This window comes from Podarcis pityusensis, assembly GCF_964106645.2.
Source record: "Podarcis pityusensis genome assembly, chromosome: 10".
NCBI lineage: Eukaryota > Metazoa > Chordata > Lepidosauria > Squamata > Lacertidae > Podarcis > Podarcis pityusensis.
This window is the reverse complement of record NC_138035.1, coordinates 55,745,360-55,761,009: the sequence shown is the minus strand read 5'-3', so window position 1 is coordinate 55,761,009 and position 15,650 is coordinate 55,745,360. Positions and strand designations below refer to the sequence as shown.

Below are 15,650 nucleotides of genomic sequence, written 5' to 3'. Positions count from 1 at the left end.
GGCTGGCCTGTTACATAGGATTCTCTAGAATTTATCTCCCAGAACAAGCATGTATAGGCAACGTGGAACACCCACCTTATATGTGAAAATTCTTCATAATGCGTTGGACCCCAAGGACTGTGGATGAAAGGCAGTGTTCAAAACTCCCCATTGTTCTAGGCGCATTTTGCGACAGGGAATTTCATAAACACAAGCAGTTTCTGAGCTTTGGGCACAGTACTGCATCTAAGATTTCAGATTAAAATTACCATTGTTACTCGGAAGTAAATCCTAACCAAGGTCAAAGGGGCTTCCTCCCAAGTAAAACGTGCATGGATTGGGGACCTGAAAACTTTCTTTTCTTTTAAACCCAACATGTTTTGTTTAGGTTTTAGTTGCCTTGTTTGATGTACTTTTAATGTATGGTGTGCTTTTAATTTGAAATATACTAGCCAGTTAGTTATGATGGTTTAAATAGTGCAAATAAATAAAGTGTTCTCTACCTCAGACTCTCAGAATGATGCTTAAAATCAAAACAAATTTTGGAGTGGGATCATTAAAGGACCCTTAAGTCTTAGGTTTGCGAACTGGACACTCAAGGTGGGTGTCTCTGCCATTAGCTGTATAGGCCTTTAATATGTGTTAATTGCGGTGCCATATATTTATATGAAGGAAAGGGGGTGTAGGGAGAATCCAGGGCTTGTCTGCATAGTGGAAGGAAAGGAGGACCTATTTCTCCTTCCCCACTTCCAGCCACTCTCTGAAGACTGCAGAAGAGACCCTACAATACGATAATCTTTATTGTCATTGTCCCATACAGAACAATGAAATTGAAAAATCTACATAAAACTTTCAAAACCCAACAAGCCTGCTATACCAGCTATCCCAACCTGGTAGGTAAAGGGACCCCTGACCATTAGGTCCAGTCGTGGCCGACTGGGGTTGTGGCACTCATCTCGCTTTATTGGCCAAGGGAGCCGGTGTACAGCTTCCAGGTCACGTGGCCAGCATGACTGAGCCGCTTCTGGCGAACCAGAGCAGCGCACGGAAACGCCGTTTACCTTCCCGCCGGAGCGGTACCTATTTATCTACTTGCACTTTGATGTGCTTTCGAACTGCTAGGTTGGCAGGAGCTGGGACCGAGCAATGGGAGCTCACTCCGTTGCGGGGATTCGAACTGCCAACCTTCTGATCGGCAAGTCCTAGGCTCTGTGGTTTAACCCACAGTGCCACCCGCATCCCTAGAGACTCCTTACACTGAGTTTAAAACCAAAATCGCATTTGGGTTGAAACTGTTTCTTAGGCAGCTAGTCCTAGTCTTTATAACCCTGCACCTTCTTCCAGAAGGCAGAAGCTGAAAGGATATTAGGGGTAGGGGGAGGCAGGGGAAGCAAGGCTTTGTTTTTAAAGTCTTCAGATGATGACTAGACCATGTGAAAAATAAACATAAGATTTTAGCTGCGGTTCATTCATTTTCAGCTTTGTATTCTTGTTGCACCCATAACCTAGGTTTAAGGTGCCATTTAGCACCTAGCTATCAGATCTCAGTTTCTAACACTGATGAAAGGAAAATAGTCACTAGTAGGATTCTGCACACACTTGTGCAAGAGTTTGTGCAGAATCACCTGTGCGCATACCCAGAATGGAAAAAGCTGCTGGTGGGAAGGATTAAGGGGCAGAAAAACACAGCTAAGATAGTCTGTCAAGCTCTGCCCACTAGTGTGGACAGGAAACTGTGGAAAAGCAATAAATATCCACAACTGGTGGAAAAATGAGAGCGTGGGAGCTAACATGGCAAACCAGAACACATAAATATCAGATCCTTACGGCTCACTTGCAATAGGAGGCCCCTTTTTAGAAGCACCCTTACTTTCATTTTCTCATGCAGTGTTCTGGTGCAGGAATGGAGAGTGTTTGGCCTCCAGATATTGGATTCCAGCTGTCAGCAGTCCTAGCCAGCATGGCCAATATTCAGGGAAGATGGGAATTTGTTGTCTGACAATGTCTGGAGGGCTTCAGGATCACATTCCTGCTCTAGCGCAAGTCTTAGCATTTTCGGAGCCAATCCATTGTATTAGGTTCTTAAGTTGTCTGTTTCTTTTTAGTCTCGATTTGCAAGGCATCCGCTTCCTCTGTCCAGGTTATGGGGTGGGAATAATTCCACATCCCCTCCATAGTCCTACTGATTCAAAGTCTTGGCGAGACGAAAGCCACTCTCATTTTAACAGCTATATGCATACTTAAAACAAACAGCCAGCATACAAACTTCTAGGTTTATTTTAAGTTTGCTAGGTCCATCACAATTATAAAGGCAAGTACCATCCATCTTTTGGCAAGTATACTGTATGAATGTACAAACATCAAATCCCTACAAGAATCACGTATTATTTACAAGTGTCCCAGACACAACATTAATTTCTCCTCATAAATAGTCTTATCTGTTACATTCCCCATCTCCCTGCATTCCTCAAAGCAAGTGTACACAGGTTTAGAATGGCTGTGCTAAGCCTTGGCATCATGATGTTCCTTACCCCCTTAGGATCTTCCTTTTCTTCTTTTTGCCTGCAGCAGAAGTTTCAGTGTTAAGTTCACAATTAACATTGCTCTCAGTGCGCATGAAATATTTGTTGCTGGAATGGAAGTGGCAATTTAATACAATCCAGTATTATCAGCAAGTAGTTTGCTTACCCACTCCAACTTCATCATAAATCTTTCAGTGTAGCATTCTCTTTTCAAGAACAATAAATCTCCCTTATAATTGGATTCTTTATAAGCATCGCCTCCTCAAAGGTCTTAGAACAGGGTTGTTGTTGTTTTTAATTCCAGCAATGGGGATTTTAACACTTGGGGTGGATGTGGCATGCAGTCAACTCCTGGCCTTTACAGTTGTTGGTTTTTTTACAGAATAAAGTTTTTAACCTCTATACAACTTATGAATGAAAAGCTGGTAACATATTTTTAAGTGTTCACAGTGCAAACCTTTATATATAGATTAATTAAAAATAAAACTTTTCAATATAAAAATAGAATGCTTTGAAAGGTTTTACACCAACAAAACTAGCTATCAATCCTACGTCAAACAGTCTATACAGTAGAATGCACTGAACTCCACAGGAACAGAAACGAAACATGATGCTCAAGAGTCAAGAGCCGTTTACAAAATTATTTAAATTACTGTTTTTAAAAACCTGCGTTTTTGGTCATTATTCTAAAGACATATATGGCATGTCACAATCCATGGAATCAGTCAAATATATCAAGCAGTTATGGGCTATGTCAAAATCTATTTTCAGTTCTTTCTCAACGGCATGCCCAGCTTAGCAGCAGTTGCACTCCTTTTGGTTCAAGTTTGGCTGATCTCTCCCCCCTTTCCTTTGTTTGAGCTCTTCTCCTTTCTCCTGCTGCAAATCCTTTGATTAACACACAGCCATTGTTGCTAAAATTTAGAGTTACTACTCAGCTGATTTCTTAAGCCTCTGCAATGTTGGCCACAAATTAGTTTAACCTACTGGTTGCAGAGACTTCTAAGTTTTAAACCTCGTTGCAGAATGGGAATGGCAGTTGTTGCAATATTTTTATCACATGATAATTTCAATTAGTATACTGTGTCCTTTTGCAAAAACAAGAATTGTGGTCCTTGGTCTATGTGATAAATGCCCATTTGGTCACTGTATGCCTTCAAAACAGCCAAATTGCTACAGCAGGCAAAACAAATCTTCAATAGAGATGAGATAACTGTTTGCAACCTTAGGCAGCAAAAGACTGCTGACCAAGTGTTAGCTCATTTGTTAAGTGCCTGGAAGTCTGAGTTACTGATGAATCGATGAATTCATCTGCTGTACATGATGTAATTTATAGCAGCAGCTAGATTGCTCACAAATGAATGATAGCTGGCATTAGATTAGGTGTTGCAATAGCACTGTTGGTGCTACGGTTGTCCATCACACTTGAAAATTCTTATCTGGACAACACAGAAATCCATAGCTTTCAGCAACATGAAATTGTCTCCTCAAAGTAGTGCAATTTGTACAACACAAACAAACACAGTGCCTTCACAGAAACCAACAGACAAAAAAAGTCATTGGCCACGATTTATGGTTTCCCACCCCATGATGGTAAAAACGTGCTTGGTCATGTATTTGCTTCCCTGTCTATGTTGTCTTGCGATGACAAAAGAGATGGATAAGGTGCAACACATTTCACATTGACGTAGGTGGCATTCACGTGAACATAATGCTCTCCAATGAAAGTAGAGAAGATCATTGATATATCTGAAACTAGCTCGGAGAACGCTGGCCGTAGTTCAGGCTTTGGATGCCAACATTTTAGCATGACTTCATACCTGCAGTTGAAAGACAAGGAAAGTGAATTATCCTCTATAGAGCATTATCCCTAAAACTTGGCAATATTTGTATAAGGTTTTATAAACCATTTCCTTACAGTGGATCTGGGCAATATTCAGGCTGCAAGAGCCTTCTTCCTTGTAGCAAGTAGATAGTGATGTCAAAAGAGTTGACGTCAGGGTAGGGTGGTGCTCCTCTTGTCATCAGCTCCCACAGTAATACTCCAAAGGACCACTAACAAAAAACAAAGAAGAGCTTGGGTCTTTCTATAGCACACACAAACACACACACAAATTTTACTATGGGCTTAACCTTCAAAAAATTAAACTAGCCATTACAAACCTGGTACTCTCCAGAAGTTTTGGACTGGAGGGCACCACGTTGGCAATGGCTGAATCAAATTTTGTGCTGTAAACAATAGAGAGAACCAAGAGTTAAGAACATTAATGATGTACACCAGCCTACCCCTAACCTAGGGTCCTTCAGATATCCAGGGCTACAGCCACTGGCCTCCAAAATATCTGGAGGATACCGTGTTGGGGAAGGCTGGTCTTCACACTGGTTATTCAGTTCTACGTGCTGCAACATACGTTAGGAGAAAATTCTTAGAAGTTTTAAAATATAAAAATGTCTTGAGAGCATTTACACCAACAAAACTAGTCGAGAATATAGGGCAAAGTACAGCAGGTCAAATGGAAATCTGAATCTTGACAGGACAGCCCTTCACTATTGGTAAAGGGTATCTACTTGGAACTAGAACCAATTACAATCTTGCATAGTCAAAGGGAATGCTGGCTGAGGAAAGAGGCGATCTGGGCTGGGCAACACTGAATGATGTCATGTCTACCATAAGGGAACTTCTACCCAGAACAGAGTAACATTTCAAGTGAAGAGAGACACTCCAGGAAAGCAACACACACAGTTTGGAATCAACAACACTTCTCAACAAGGACCGATGATGAAAAAGGCTGGGACAAGTCCCTCTACTGTTTATGGAGGTCACAAACAGAAAAACAGAATTTTAAGATGTGGGAGGTGGGAAATGGATCTGGTTAGATTAAGCTGACCAACCCTCAGAGATTGGCTAATGTGATCAAGTTTGTCACAGGTTTCTTCCAAATTGGTTTGCTTATGACTGAGGGTGTGACCATTAGATAGGCTGTGTCCTAAAATTTTGCCAACCACGGCTGTCATGTCTAAAATTCTGTGGTTTGAGGATATTTGCCCAAAAGCAAAAAAAAAAGAAAACCAGTCAAGATTTATTCCTCAGGCTAAAAATGCTGAATCTTAGTTCTGATTTAGGATTACAAGCTTTTTGCATTAATCTACCATGTCGTTCTTTTCCTTTAATATTTCCAGGAATGCTTTGAAATGTGGAAAGTCAGTAAGAGCAACATAAATAATTATAGACATATTACCACATCTGACTTTGTAGTGAACTTCTGAGTCTGCAAACTTTCTAAAGCCATCCATTTTACTGGCAGTTTGGCTCCTGTTTTATTGTGAACGCTGTAGTACTCTTTATCATAGACATCTCTAGCAAGGCCAAAATCAGCAACTTTGACAGTGAATTTTTCATCCAACCTAGAGAAATGATAAATACCATTATCTGGAAACGAAACGACACAATGCCTTTGAGGACGTAGCATTGGAAGGCTATGTTACATATTTCAACAAATAATAAACAGGCAAACGACAGCAATATCTGTTTAATAAACATGCTTATAATACCATTAAAATGATGGCACTTCCTTCACAACTAAGATGCAGTGATCTGGTATTTGGAGATGATGAATACCATTGCCCACAACATCTATTATGTAGTGTGTTTTTCAATAAACATAGCTTCCACATAAACACCATTAAACTGAATGGACACCGTCATTGTGGATAAGCACACCTGTAAGCTTAGGGCAACCATGGAAATTCCTAGTAGCTGCTGCACTATTGGGCTATTTTTCATTCTCAGTATTTTACATTCTATCTAAAATATGGATATAGGCAGAACAAATCTATAATTGTTTAGGTGTGAGGGAAAGCTCCTATCAAAAAGACTGCCAACATGCTCTGTACATGTGGGCTGAGTTGAAGGAGAAAGCTAAGGATTAAACCCTATACAAATCCAGAGTGGAGTCCCTAAGGTGGTTGGGTGGTGCCTTGCACGTCTCCTGCCAAGCATCTTACTCTGATTTCCTTTGGGCCACATCAATGAGGCCAAGATTCTTGCTATCTGGGTAGCCCAGGACCTCCATAAACACTGCCCAAGCTTGCACCCCAGAGAGGTCATTTCAATGCTGCCAACACAGCAAAAACAATATAGGAGACAGCAGCTTTGAGTTACCAGTCTCTGCAACCACAGCAGGCGCTGTGATTCTCCAGCAGTTTGATTTGACCCCTGGAGGGGCACTCCTTTGTCTCTTGAGACTGATGGAAAAAGAGTTGAGCATGCAATGTGATCCAAATCACACAACCATATCCCCACATGCCAGTCATGGCCTAGTATAATGTATTTCTGGTTGGCAGGAAAGTTACAGCAATCCCTGACCACAGGCACTTTCACTAGTTCTTCGCTAGGTAATTTCCCCCCCTTTTATATTTGGCAACTGAAGCTGCAAAGCAGACTTGAATGGCCTTGGATGACTTGAATGTTTTCTCCCCTTTCATATCTTAGAAGAACCTCATCAAAATGAAAAACTACTAAGTGAAATAAGCCAGTGGGTTAACAAATCTGCAAGCTGAATAGTAAATATGGAGCTGCTTTACTGACGTGCTTAATACTTAAATAACACTTTTGAAAAGTTTGCACACTCATCTACAAAGGGACAGTCACATTTTTATGCTAACTGAACTCAAACACCACATGTCTTGAGAGTGAACTTTTAATTAATGTGGTTAAGCTCATTAATTCATAATGTTGGCAATGCATCAGTATTAACAATGCTGACAGCTATTGTACCAATCTTTCATTGTATGAACTAAACTGTCTGGTCACTCAGACGCTAATAAGATTCTTTGCATAATTTTTGTTAGGTATAAAAATTCTTGCATAGCAGAGGTCAAAGCAAAGCCACATACAGAAAGACCCTCTGTACAGAACTTTGGTTTATTTTCTTTCTGTAACTCAGCCGTGCTTATTTCAGTGCAGTAACATAGGGAAGATGTTACAGATAGGTAGCCGTATTGGTCTGCCATAGTCAAAATAAAAAAAATCCTTCCAGTAGCACCTTTAAGACCAACTAAGTTAGTTCTTGGTATGAGCTTTCGTGTGCAAGCACACTTCTTCAGATACACTGAAACAGAAGTTGCCAGATCCTTCTATATAGTGAGAAGGTGGGGAGGGGTATTACTCAGGACATTCCCAGGACATTCTATACAAGATCTCAAAGTAGCTGTTTTACTACAAAGGAATTTCAGAAATAGACTGGAAAGAGAAGCTGCTGAATTGCAACTCATTACCAAACTTAAAACCATGGAGAGACCTGGTTTGAACAAAGACATTGGATTCTTATCCCATTATACATGACTAAGCCATTTCTCACCTTCTCACCCCTTGCCTTTTCCTGTAAGACCTATTACAGTCGTTAAGAGTCGTCAGCAGGCTCATCTCAGCTATCTGCCAATCTCCCATTCCCACCACCCTTCTGAGTAATACCCCTCCCCACCTTCTCACTATATAGAAGGATCTGGCAACTTCTGTTTCAGTGTATCTGAAGAAGTGTGCTTGCACACGAAAGCTCATACCAAGAACTAACTTAGTTGGTCTTAAAGGTGCTACTGGAAGGATTTTTTTTATTTTGACATAGGGAAGATGTGCATTTGATGAGTAACTTTAGCAACTGCATAATGAAACTAAAAGAGGAAAATTGTAGTTCTCTAAAACAAATTTGGCAGGTAATTTGTCACCTATCATGGTGACATCAAGCCACAATTGCTTTTGAATCAGTTAATTCACTTGCAAGCACTCCAAAGGCAACAGCTCACAATGTTGTGTACAAGCAAACATGTTAAAAATGGTGCTGTGCTATGGCAAAAAAGTTCCTTCATTGGTACACAGTGAAGGAACTGTGTACCTAAGCTCCTTTGTACTAGGCTCATTGGAGAGCTTGTGTGTGCAAACATCTCTAAGTCAAATGGACCAGCAGCAATAAAATCTGACAAAGGTGTCTTTCTTTCTTTCCTTAAAAAATGTGTTCACAGAAGAAAAGCATGAATACATTTTTGTTGTTGAAGGAGGGACGCCTCTAATGTTTGAGTAGAAGACCCTAGGACATTATTTCATTTGGTAACGTGAGTATTTATTTACACTGCACCTTCTGGATTTATGTTGAAAGCAGCCTTTTTGAATCTATGTCACTGAAGGCAACTGTTTAGTCAAAATGTGCCTGGCAATTAACATTGTCTACAACAGGTTACACATGACAATTGATTTTACAGCTTGTTGACCGTAGTTGTGAGCCCTCAAATTTTCTCATGTCCTTCAATGCATTGTATGTTATATGGGTATACAAAAGTTGACTCACTGAGGCTTGGGAGCTGAAGAATATTTATAATAGATTTTGAAGTTTTATTCATTTCATTTTTCAAGCAGAAACTGTTTTATTTTGGTTGAAGTGAATGCGTAACATTTACAGTTTGTCGTGTCCAATTCAGCCAGGAGCATGGAAGCAAAGGATTTCAAAGGTAAGCCTTGGCATTTTTAGGAAGAGAGAATGATCTCTTAAGTAGAAACATTTCAGTGGAATAATTCTGCCCAGAAAAATGCTTTTAAGGCTGCGAACCTATGCACACTTCCCTAGAAGCAACACAGAATGCATTGTGACTTGCCTCAGAGTTAATACACACAGGATTGTGCTGCACAAGTGATATACAGTGGTACCTCGGGTTGAGAACTTAATTTGTTCTGGAGGTCCATTCTTCACCTGAAACTGTTCTTAACCTGAAGCGTCTGTAACCCAAGGTACCACTGTATAGCTTTCTGTGTAAAGCTCAGCAGTTCTCGGCATGGCGATTACATCAGTGGAAGTGAGTTTCTGAGCTCTGCCCTAGAATGGCATGACATGAGAGCAACAAATATAGTTGTGCAATGTGAAATGTTCCTTCTTCAAACATTACTTTAGCCAAACAGGCTGTGGGAATCAGACTGCTGTACTTACATACAATTTCTTGCTGCTAAATCTCTATGGACAAACTTTTTGCTTGCGAGGTATTTCATTCCCTTTGCCACTTGCAGACCAAATCCAATCAAATCCTTTACTGTTGGGTTCTATAAAACATGGGCAGCAATTTTCATTAGATAACATAATACAACAGAACATTTAATAATTGATAATAACGACAACAAACCATAGTACAGAAGTCAGTTCCAAAATACAATTGAAGTATGTCATTAGGTTTATGCCTGGGGTCATTAACATGATGCTTATGATCAGCCAGCCACAAACACCTCCTTTGACATGCTACCAAGATCTCTGTTCCCTCCTGATTTTGGGGGGTTTGTTTGTTTTTAAATTACATGGGTGGGGCTGGTTTTCAAGGGATGTTGCCTAGGTGAGTTTTATTGTTTGAGGACTGAGGAAAGAGATATTGCCTGTCTGCATTGGTTTTTTGGGTGTGGAGACTTGTTGCTTGCCTGGCTGAGTTTGTGTGTTGGGAGAAAGATGTATGGCTGAATTTGTTTTTTTGAGAGGTAGGGAATGTTGCCTGTGTGGGTCTGTGTGGATGGGTTTGGGTTTTTTCACAAGGAAGGACCATGAAAGGTTGGTGACTACTGTCCTATGTCTTACCACCAGGTTTTTGAAAATTAAACTTTGCATAGTGGAGGAAACATAGCATCTGGTTTTAATGGCAACGCATAAAAATAAGAATGCAATCCTAATCTACTCATAGGGACATGGGTGGTGCTGTGGGTTAAACCACAGAGCCTAGGACTTGCCGATCAGAAGGTTGGCGGATGGGGTGAGTTCCCGTTGCTCGATCCCTGCTCCTGCCAACCTAGCAGTTCGAAAGCATGTCAAAGTGCAATAGGTAGCGCTCCAGCGGGAAGGTAAATGGTGTTTCTGTGCACTGCTCTGGTTCACGAGAAGCGGCTTAGTCACGCTGGCCACATGACCCGGAAGCTGTACGCCGGTTCCCTCGGCCAATAAAGCAAGATGAGCGCTGCAACCCCAGAGTCAGCCATGACTGGACCTAATGGTCAGGGGTCCCTTTACCTTTAATCTACTCATAGGAAAGTTCAATGCAATTCAGTGGGGCTTATTCCCAGGTAAGGAGGAATAGTAATGCTACATATTCCCAGTCTACTAAAATATTTGTAAGGCAGAATCATATAATAAAAGTTAGTTAGATGACAGATCTTGGGAACTCATTTTGTGCCAGTGAATGCTTAAGAGTGAAAGGTAATAATTACATTTATATAATATCATGCTATTACAGGGTTGTTGCTTTTCTTGGTTGACTGGCAGTTCTACTTTTAATTTATAAGAATGACTATATGCACAGATGGCATTTTTAAAGCTGTTTGATGACAGTTTTGTGGCATATTTTAGGGAGGAAATTATTTATTGTTTGGAAAACATCATGGCTTTAAACCATTCTTTTGGATTATTATTCCATGGCAGAAAGATTTGCTAAAAACCCAGACTGTATTAACCACGATTAAAAGTGATGGTTGAACAAATCAATTAATGTGTTTAGGTTGAGCAGAGCTGCAGTCAAGTATAACAGCAAACTTTACAATATCACTGAAGCACATCCTGGATTGTACTTACATGAGACTCATTCCTAATGAAGTTCCGAAGATCCCCATGTTTCATGTAAGGAAGCACAACCAAAGGAGACCCTTCGCTGGGCAAGCAAATTCCAAGCAGTGATAGGACATTGGGATGAGTGAAATCCTTCATTATGATTCCTTCTTTTAGGAACTGCGATACTTCGTCCAAATCTGTAATCCCTGAGAAATGCAGTAGCAAAACCAAACCATAGTACAGATCATTTCTGGCACATTTTAACACAACTGAAATTTACAGGAACAAGTGTCAAATATTACCCTTTACCTCATCCCCCCTCCCCGCATTCAGAACGAAACAAAACTCTTTTAAATACACATTTATTAAATGATATCTGATTTCTCTCTCAATATTAGGTCAATAGTGCCTCCTCCAAATAATATATCCAGCATGTCTAATCAGATAAGAAACATTACTAAGTGTTTGCAGAACTAGGCAGAACTCTGTATCTATAGCCAACTGAACTTGAATTGTCATCTGCATAGCTGAAAGAATGTTTATCATGGCCAGAATATACTTTAACACATTCACAGCATACATTTGTAGTTCCAGAATTCTTTCCTTGTTTTTATTACACCTCCCTTCCTTTTTCATAGACTAGAAATAATAAATAGATATGTCCCAAGTGCAGAGCCAGAAGAAGGCCATTTACTAGTGTGTGCCAATTTGCTCCCGCAGTTTCCAACTGTCTCACTCATAAAAAATGAATACAAAGCAGCCCAGCAGTGTGTAAAATGATACCAGCATGTTTTCTTTCTTTCCTTTAATCTTCTATTTATCCGGGGGGTGGGGGTGGGGTGGAGGATGTGAATTTTCCTCCACAAGGACATGGTGAGACAAATCAATTGTTAGGGGAACTTTATATGCAAGACACCGTCCGAAAATAGCCCATATATACAACTAATATTGCTAGGGTGTGAAAGTGCACTTTGATAAGGCAGCTGATTCTGTTGACTCTGAAATTCATTGTGGTTCGCTATGAAAAACTATGACTCACTATTCAAGGATTTCACAGCACAGTGGATTTTCCTGCCATCGGTATCCAACAAAGTTCCATGGTAGACACATCCAAAATGCCCTGCATTGAGAATAAGGTTAGCCTTCTGTTACTTTTTTTGCCAATTATTTTTATTGATTTTCCATAATTTTGAACAAACTGTCACCAAATTAATACAAAATCAAAACAAATTCAAAAGCTGACTTCCCACCCACCCCCACCCCCTATGTCCCCTCTATTTTCCTCCCTTCTTTGCTGCTCCCAATAAAATAACTTTTCCGATTATCATTTCAGTATACACTCATCCCTTCTCCCTACACATCACCTGTTCAGTTACCAATTTCTGCTATGGCTTTTATACATTGTTATAACAAAATAGTCGAGTAGGGCAAATCCTCTTTTATCTACCCGTCATAGTCATTCATCTATTCTGAAACATTTCCTTCTGTTACCTCTTGAGTAACACTTTGAAAAACAGATCTTGCTTTTTCCCAGACAACATACACGCATTCCTCCCTAACATGGCCTTGAACATTGCTGCCTGATGTCTGGCCCCAGTAATAAACAACAGCCTCACTAGTGCTGCATGCAGAGGGTGAAAATGAAACCCCTAGAATTTTTTTTTTTGTATAATACACATTGCCTCCCTCTAACACTGCCAATCTCTCAGTGTCACCCACCCTTCACATTTCGCCAAGTTTAATTTTACATACTACCAGTTCATTAATAAATCATTTATAAATAAACATAATCCATCTCTCTTCTTCTCTGTGTGAAAGTCAAGATGGTACACATTGTGGTCCTTCCTGCCCCTTTCACTGTTCTCATTTCCAACTTTAACCTTCAAGGGGGGTGGACTGATGTAATTAACAATCAACAAAATCCATATCTCCTCTCCATCCTCCCGCCTAAACTAATAAATCTTTCTGCAGTCCATCCTGCCGATCCTCAATTCCATTACATCCGACTCCACAGTTTATTCTCTTCCTAGTGCTTAACAGACAGTCAATCCAGTTGTTACCAATCTTTTACTATTTACTATTTTTATATCACAATACGAAGTTCCAAGGGGTGGTCAAAATCCCTCAAAAGTCCCTCAAGATTGTTACTCTCCATTTTCTTTCAGGCAAAGTCCTTAGTTATAAAATAAACCCATCGCAAAGAGGTGTCTTTAAAGTCCACTCTTCCCGAAAACTTTACCTTCTGTTACTTTTGGGGAGGGTAGATAACGCAGATCCCAAGAAAGAAAGAAAAAGACTCAAAATATTGCCTCCCCTCCCCTCCTTCCACCGTTCAAGCAAAGTAAAAATTAGCATCTTTCATTCTTTCCAAACAAATTATTTTCTCCTGCAGCATAAATCAGGATCTTTTCGGGGGGGGGGGTGCCTCTTCACTTGCCAATTATGTCCGAATTCAAAGGTATTCCACAGCTCACCACAGTAGCTTACTGGGGCTGTCTTTGGACAGAGCCATTGTGCCCAGTGCCCTCACCTTTTCATCTGCGAGACAGGGATTTCCACCACCACTTGCAAAGAAAAGGCACTAGCTGATGACCACAGGTCATGCCCTTTCGATACGCTTGAAAGGTAAGGGGAGGCATGCCCCTTATTCCCCATTAATCTCCATCTGGAACCCCTCCCGGGCGCCCGAGAGGACAACTTGCCAGGTTTGCTGCCAAACAGGAAGTCCAGACTTCTGTTATTTCTTACACCCATAGATAAAGGTTTGTACAAAGTCAGTGCTGACTCTTATTTTCCCATCACCTTTAAGGACAATGGCAATATATGATCAAGACTTTAACTGGCGGCAGATTCCAGGTAGAGAGAGAAAAAAATAATTTGCATAATGCATCATGAAACCGCTGCCACAAGCTATATTGCTGTATATGGACTTTAAATGGGGATTCAACAAATTCATTAAAATAGACGTAGACATTGGGGGGGGGGGAACAAGATGAAACTATTAGAGACTAGGTAATCAGATGCATCAGACACAGAAAAAATAGCTGATGGTCAGATAGTGTTTTGTAAAATCAGCTACCCCCTTAAATCCAAAGTGTGGTCTAGATCAAACTGAAATTTAGGGATAGAAGGCTCAAAATCTGGTTGAATAGGAACATGATTGGAATTCTCCATGTTTCTAAAGCTAGCCATTTGCTTAACAAACGGGTAAGCCATGTAACAAGTAAAGTAGATAAATTAATTCTCTACAGAAATGTGTTGCATGTTAAAGTTCTAAAGTAAATTTGCTAATTGAGTTGTCTTTCAGAGAACTGTCCAAAGGCACAGAACGCTGTTCAAGTGCTAAAGCTGAAGGGGTTCTGGGCTGAGCAGCAGCAACTGGAGAGATGGCTTGAGTTTCCTACGGAAGCCACTTAAAGAGATGTGTGGAAGAGGAGGAAGGTAGAAATATGATGAACACTTGATGATGTTCAACTATAACAAACACTACATATTCTCTAGATTCTTCGGCTAACCTCAAGTGTAAAAAATAATAATCATTTTTGTTAGAATTAAGCTGCAATCTTACATGCGCTTTTCGGTTGGAATCCTCATCATTCTGCACACATACACAAATGGAATTCCATTGCCTGCCTATTCACCACTGAGCCATAAGGTTCTGTTGCTAGCTTTCAAGGCCCTAAACAGCCTGCATGAGCTGGTGGTTGATATGCAGCTATCTGAGAGAGCACCTCTTTCTGTAAAATCCAGACCTGAGATTACTGGAGGCCTTACCATGCCTGCCAGACATTGGGACTTGAGAAGGGAGGGTCTTCTCTGAAATGACCCTCTTACTGTGGAACTACTTTCCCTTAGTGGTACAATTGGAATCTACTGTAATGGCATTCTGCCAGCTGGTTAAAACAACTATTCGCAAGAGTAATTCCAAGAAGCAATTAGATGTTTTGATGCTTGATACACGACTGTGGAGATGTGTGGCTTGAGGTGACAGACTCAACACCTACCTCTTCCTATTACTTCACTGAAATGGACTATCAGGCTATCAGCACCAATAACCACATGCTCAACTTCTTTGACCAAGTCTGGATTTAAGGCGCTTATGTCAATGTGGACATTAGTCTGCAACAATGGACTGGCTAAATCAGAGTCTCCAGTAGACAGGATGGGAGATAGGTCCGTGTGAGGATAATGGGATGGTCTGCATGATCCATTCTGAGATAAAGTTGGAAACTGATCTATAAGAAAAATAGAAGTAGATATATCAGCAATGAGTTCTATCATAAGGGGCTGGATTTCATTTATTTGAATGTTTCCTCCCTGTTTTTCTCTGCTAGTAGATTGAAACACAGTTTACAAAATCACCAACGCACATCAAAACAATGATTCTAAAGTTATTAAAAAGCAGTATCCTATAATAAGATCATGCTAAAAATAATTCAGTTAGAAAGATAGAAGATAAAAACATTACATCACGCCAAAACATCAGAAAATAACAAGATCTTAACGGCATTCCTATAGCTTAAAAGGGAGGGGAATGAAATGTACCCTTTTAAGGGTGGAGTTTCACAGACCCTCCAACATGATG

At 40.4% G+C, this 15,650-nt stretch overlaps 1 protein-coding gene across 2 annotated transcripts in view; it reads right to left on the bottom strand.

The window, feature by feature from the left end:
- Window positions 1-2,233: 2,233 nt before the first annotated feature.
- The window catches only part of MET (MET proto-oncogene, receptor tyrosine kinase), a 96,586-nt gene continuing 83,169 nt past the window's right edge, over window positions 2,234-15,650 (bottom strand). For both annotated transcript variants that reach the window (XM_081023458.1, XM_081023457.1), the window contains exons 15-21: window positions 15,070-15,300; window positions 12,105-12,185; window positions 11,090-11,271; window positions 9,476-9,585; window positions 5,741-5,906; window positions 4,420-4,556; window positions 2,234-4,321 (exon numbers count right to left, since the gene is read on the bottom strand). In XM_081023458.1, coding sequence (XP_080879584.1) covers window positions 4,111-4,321; window positions 4,420-4,556; window positions 5,741-5,906; window positions 9,476-9,585; window positions 11,090-11,271; window positions 12,105-12,185; window positions 15,070-15,300 — 1,118 coding nt within the window. In that variant the 3' untranslated portion in view covers window positions 2,234-4,110. The remainder of the gene's footprint in view (window positions 4,322-4,419; window positions 4,557-5,740; window positions 5,907-9,475; window positions 9,586-11,089; window positions 11,272-12,104; window positions 12,186-15,069; window positions 15,301-15,650) is intronic.